This window comes from Cygnus atratus, chromosome 1 (genome assembly GCF_013377495.2).
Source record: "Cygnus atratus isolate AKBS03 ecotype Queensland, Australia chromosome 1, CAtr_DNAZoo_HiC_assembly, whole genome shotgun sequence".
In the NCBI taxonomy this organism is placed as follows: Eukaryota; Metazoa; Chordata; class Aves; order Anseriformes; family Anatidae; genus Cygnus; species Cygnus atratus.
This window is the reverse complement of record NC_066362.1, coordinates 78359158-78364361: the sequence shown is the minus strand read 5'-3', so window position 1 is coordinate 78364361 and position 5204 is coordinate 78359158. Positions and strand designations below refer to the sequence as shown.

Here is a 5204-nt window from a genome sequence, read left to right as displayed (position 1 = left end):
GAATGATCACCCTATCTGCCAATTTAAATCATTTTCTCTCTTTTCTTATACCTCACACAGCTTTTAGCCCTTCAAACGTTTTCGTGTTTTGATCATCATATCCTTCTACAATAAACCCCTCCAACTTTAACTATTCTAGCTTTTCTAATACGTCTGTTTTCTTATGTTTCAGTTACTGGTGATCTGTTGTTTCATTTAATCCGGCTTTTTTTATAACTTTTGTTACCTTATTTAGCCCTTGAAAACACCCACAGAGAATATTACCTCAGCATCTTATCAGAACTGTAAAGCTGAGGCTACAGTTCTGATGTGCAGTATGGTATTACAGAATCTTCATGAGGGCATCCTGCATATACTAGGTTAATATTTACTGATGTGCTAATGGAATAATGACCGATCTGCCTCTGCTCCTCTCTGGGGCACCTTCTATCTATAGGGATGGGAATTAATGACAGTCTCTCTCTGCTGCCTGATGTCAGAGCTGAGAAAGGTGTGAAGGGTATATAAGAGCCGTATTACTTGTCAGCAAGGAAGGGGGAAAAGGGATACTCCAGAGCTAGATGCAAGCGTGGAATTGTTTCATGCACCCTTCCTGCTAACATAGGCGTGCATCTTCAGTTAGCTGCCTGACCACTACAAGGTAAACAATTTGTCTTTTTTCTTATTTAAAATGCAATGCAACAGATGTGCTTTCAGGAAAGCACAATGTTTCTCATTATTAATCAACAGCATTTTTCAGGAAAAGGCTAAAATAACTTTGAGGTAAATTGCACTTGGGACCAAAATTTGAGATTAGGACACGTCAGGAAATGCAAACCAAAGATATGGGAAAGGATTGACACTACTAGATGGAAAATGAACATTTACTGGTGAGAGCTATCTGTCTAAAACTGCATGTCACTAAACTTGTGGGGATCATTTTTTACTCTAGCCTGTGAAAAAGACTGGCTGCTGTTGATTTAGGACAGAATGGGCACCGGTAATAGGATACACCGAAGAGTATTTGGGATTGCTTTCAGTTTTGAATCATTATTCTTTTCAGAAAGTTTGGAAGCAAAGATGTGCAACCTAAAGCTGTCGGTTTTCTTCATTGTACTTTCTGTCACACTGAGCTGTTTGGAAGCTACACCTATTGAGAAGTGAGTAACAAATAATCATATTTATTTCTATATAAGGGAAATATTCAGATTGTTGCATGAATTGCTTTTACTTTCATGTCCCAAATAACATGAGCAAAAGTAGAGCTTTTCAAATCCTCAAGTGTATTTTATTGTTTAAAGATTATTATCTGTGGCTGATGATCTATCTGATGGGACTTCCAAGAGGCAAGGATGGATATTGCCCATAATGTCACAGAATACACTCTCAGGACTTAGTGAGGAAATGCCAGAACAACCAGCAGCAAAGACAAAAAGGTATTGATTTCCCTTGTTTGTTCTTGTCATATCACTTAGGATTCAATTGTGAAGTAAACTTTAAGCCAGTGATATTTTGTTACTTGAGACTTCCTGCATGTTGTCAATTCTCAAACAGCTTTGAATAACCTTCTTCTTGTAAATAGAGCCATTCTGTAAGATCAAAGGATAGAAAATGAAATCCAGAGACAAAATTTGCAGATAATTTATCAGTTCACAATTATAACTTTTTCATGAATGAAAAAAAGCCTACAAATACTATCTTTCATTGAGAAATAAGGTCTATTTTGAGATGGCTTTTTTATTTAAATGTCACATTTCCAAGCCTGAGTTGGGGGGGAGGGAAGAAATATATCCTGCATAATAACATTAGTGCTCTGCTAGAATAAAATTCTTTTAAAACGTAACTATTTCCTGTAAGTAAACAATATTTCATTAGTGTTAAACATCAATTTAATCATGGGAAGAATGAAAAGAAGAAATTGGTTTTGACATAATTTAACTAGTCTGAAATGCATTCATGTTCATAGAGCCATAAAGCCAATTTCAGGTAACTTTTTGACGAATAAAATAGCATTTCAAAAAGTATTTGCAAATCTGCTAAATGATAAACATCACTGAACTACCCTACCTGTTCTTTGGGCTCTTGAGTGACTTTATTCAATAACAGTTCTATTATAGGTAGATTCAGTAAATACATGTGTCTGTCTAGTTACTGGTTCCTCTCTCACCGAATTTAAATATATACATATATATTATATAACAAATTGGTTACCTTCCAAAATAATTTAATAACAGAGACTAAGTCCCTGCATTTTTACAGCTCTTGTTTTTTTAAAAATAAAATAATAATTGTAATAATCATACACAAGGCTTCATCTTTATGAGTGCAGTATGCCCTATCTGCTTTTCTAGGGCCATGGCTTACAATCTGTTACTGGGTGCGCTATCTCATTGAAGCACATATTCAAATAAAGGCTACAGATCAGAGAGCTAGTAGACATGATGGATTCAGTCAGGTTTGACATCAGTTAGTAAACTCGTAGCTTCCTGCAAGGACTGGAGTTCTAAACTTGGAGTGTCAGGGCCTGATTTTGTATCATTAAAGAAAAGAAGAACTCTGCCTCCAGGATTTCTATGAGAAGCAGTTGCAGTTTGAACCTCATATATTAAGGGCTTGATTAAACTCTTTTTACATCTATAGAAAAAAACTGGGAATATCTAAGAGAATCTATATCAAATCCAATGCAACCATTTACTTTAAATACAGTTACATATTTAAAATATTGACTGCTTAGAAATTGCTGTCTATTTGTCTATTTGCTGATCAAGAACCAGTATAGTACAGACATTTCTCCCACAACTGCTATCCCTTTTGCATTCTTAGATAATACAACTAACTCTAAAAGTCTAGATGAAATTTTAGATAACAGATTTAGTCAATCTATAGGTAAATATATTAGTAATTGCTCTGAGTTTGAAATTGGAAATTGTAACTCATGACAGTGAATTTCTACTGAAAAGTGTTGTCTACTACATGCCACATCAACATGAAGAAACCCAAGAAAATTAACAATAATTCTATAAGCAATCTCAGTTTATAATACAATCTCAGCTACAATAATCTCATCTTAATACAATCAAGTATTTCTGTCTGAAGGAAAAGCACAGTAGTCTAATTAAAAAGTTTAAAAGACTTTCAAGATATCAAGATATACAGTAAAATGTTTCTCTTTCAAGATAAACATTTTACTGTTATTAAAACAAAAATCTCATGCTGCTTATATCCTACACAGAGTTTGTAAAAGGTCTGTTGGCTCAGATCATGAAATGTTCTTTTTAGATAGAGGCTCATCCATTGACACTCTTACAGACTTTTACAGCAAATTCAAGCTGCTTGTGTTCCAACAATTATTACTGAAGAAATCTCTATTTAGACAGAGCTAAATCTTAAGTGGTATTGAAGCAGTTGGGAACACCTGCCACCTCTCATGATCATGACACAGTTGGGAGAGTCTTCTGGCTCAGACCATTTAGTGTGGACTGGAAGCGTACTGTTCAGTAAGAGCAGGATATGATTTGGTGGGAATAAAAGAACTAAATAAATGTTAGTAGTTGTCATTATGTTAGTAATCCTCATGATATCAGCAAGAGCTCTAAATAGACTTAGAAGTTCAGCTTAAAGCTAAACATTTAGTCACTGTTTTCACTTACTGTCTTAACTATACTATCATTACAGGTTTTCTAGATGTCATAAACTGCTTTTCTGAATATCAATAAAAGTGACATATGACTGTTAAGGTCTTTGCATTTAAATAAAACCCATCATTAAAACTGATAATAGCACACAGTGCAAAATTTTTTTTTCAGGCACAAAGTAGGTGGTAGGAAGATTGTAATGTTCCTGTATTTGTGCACATATTAAAAGAACTCCCACATTAGCACAGCTCAAATGCCTTTTAGAGGTGGCACACCTAATTGCTCATCATTTGACTTCATTTTGGCTTTTTTTCTTTTACATTAGTAGTCACCATCTGGAGAAACGGAAATGCAACACTGCTACATGTGTGACACAACGCTTGGCTGACTTTTTAGTTCGTTCCAGCAGCAACATCGGAGCAATTTATTCACCTACGAATGTGGGGTCCAATACATATGGAAAGAGGGACACAGACGGGCTTTTAAGCAAAGAACCCCAAAACAATGCACAGCTTTAGGGTGTTAAAATGACTACTGATACGGTTTTCATTAAGAGCTCAGTTGCTAATGTATCGATAATGTTTCAGTCATTTATTACTTGTACAGTCTTAACAGTGCCTTGTTTTCTTTGTGTGCGTATATGTAATTTATGTCTGTCATTTCACTATGCGTGTACAATGTCATGCATAGGCTATTGTTTCACCTCCATTAAGAACTGCAGAAATCTGCTTGTCAAATTTCTTTGTAAAGGAAAAAAAAAAACAACTACACACAATAATAAATGGAAAACTAATTAATTGCAACAGTTTTTTTTTTTAATTATTGTTATTAAAAGGCTGAAAAAGATAACCATGATGTGGATGTCTTTATAGTCGCAGTTTGGTAAGAGGAAAGCAATTATCTTAATTAAGACCAACAAAAATTAGAATGGTAAAAGAAGTAAGGTCCTAATTTAAATAACATAGAAGAATCTGCTGGTTTGGAAATGTCTACAGTGCCTTGTTTTGCCCAGCTAAAAGAACAACTAGATGAGATACTATGGCTGTATTTTGTGTATGATCAGACGAGTTAACTGACTGGTCTCTTTCCACCATAATGTGCCTAAAACTAGAAGTAGTCTTGCAGCACAGATTTCTATACACACTGAGCACGGGATTTTAAGAGTTTACTATTCTTACTTTAAGGCCGTATCAGTAAAATGTAAGAATCATGAGCATAAGCACATTTTAAATAGGAAGAAAAGAAATTCACTTAACAAGCTGGCAGAAACATTTTTCTTTGTGTATTCCTTTCCTTGAACTTAAGTAATAAGGGAAGAGACAAAACCAACCAGTGGTTCAGGCATCAAAATCTATCATAGATGCAAAGTAAATTTGCCTGCTGACAAAACAGGCATTTTTTGCAGGTAACAATTACATTGTTACCAAGATACAGGAAAACTAGTTTAGAGATAGACAGACATTAATGGAATTTTCACAGTGTCATTTTCTCCTGCCTCAGTCCAGAATCACCACAGACTTAATAAACATTTGTTCCCTTAAAATGTTATGTGAACTTTCACAGAAGTGACATCATAGCAATGGGTGTTTT

The 5204-nt window shown here is 34.7% G+C and overlaps 1 protein-coding gene across 1 annotated transcript; it reads left to right on the top strand.

Annotated features, from left to right (window-relative positions):
• The first annotated feature begins 1059 nt into the window (after window positions 1-1059).
• On the top strand, window positions 1060-4132 carry IAPP (islet amyloid polypeptide). The gene is made up of 3 exons (XM_035540722.1): window positions 1060-1139; window positions 1281-1415; window positions 3940-4132. The coding sequence occupies exons 1-3, from the start codon at window positions 1060-1062 to the stop codon at window positions 4130-4132; spliced, it is 408 nt and encodes a 135-aa protein (XP_035396615.1).
• The last annotated feature ends 1072 nt before the right edge of the window (window positions 4133-5204 follow it).

Excerpts from the sequence above, each read along its gene's own strand:
- IAPP (XM_035540722.1), top strand. The coding sequence starts at position 1,060 with ATGTGCAACCTAAAGCTGTCGGTTTTCTTCATTGTACTTTCTGTCACA. Across the intron at positions 1,140-1,280 it reads GAAGCTACACCTATTGAGAA|ATTATTATCTGTGGCTGATG; the intron begins GTGAGTAACAAA and ends TATTGTTTAAAG. Across the intron at positions 1,416-3,939 it reads CCAGCAGCAAAGACAAAAAG|TAGTCACCATCTGGAGAAAC; the intron begins GTATTGATTTCC and ends CTTTTACATTAG.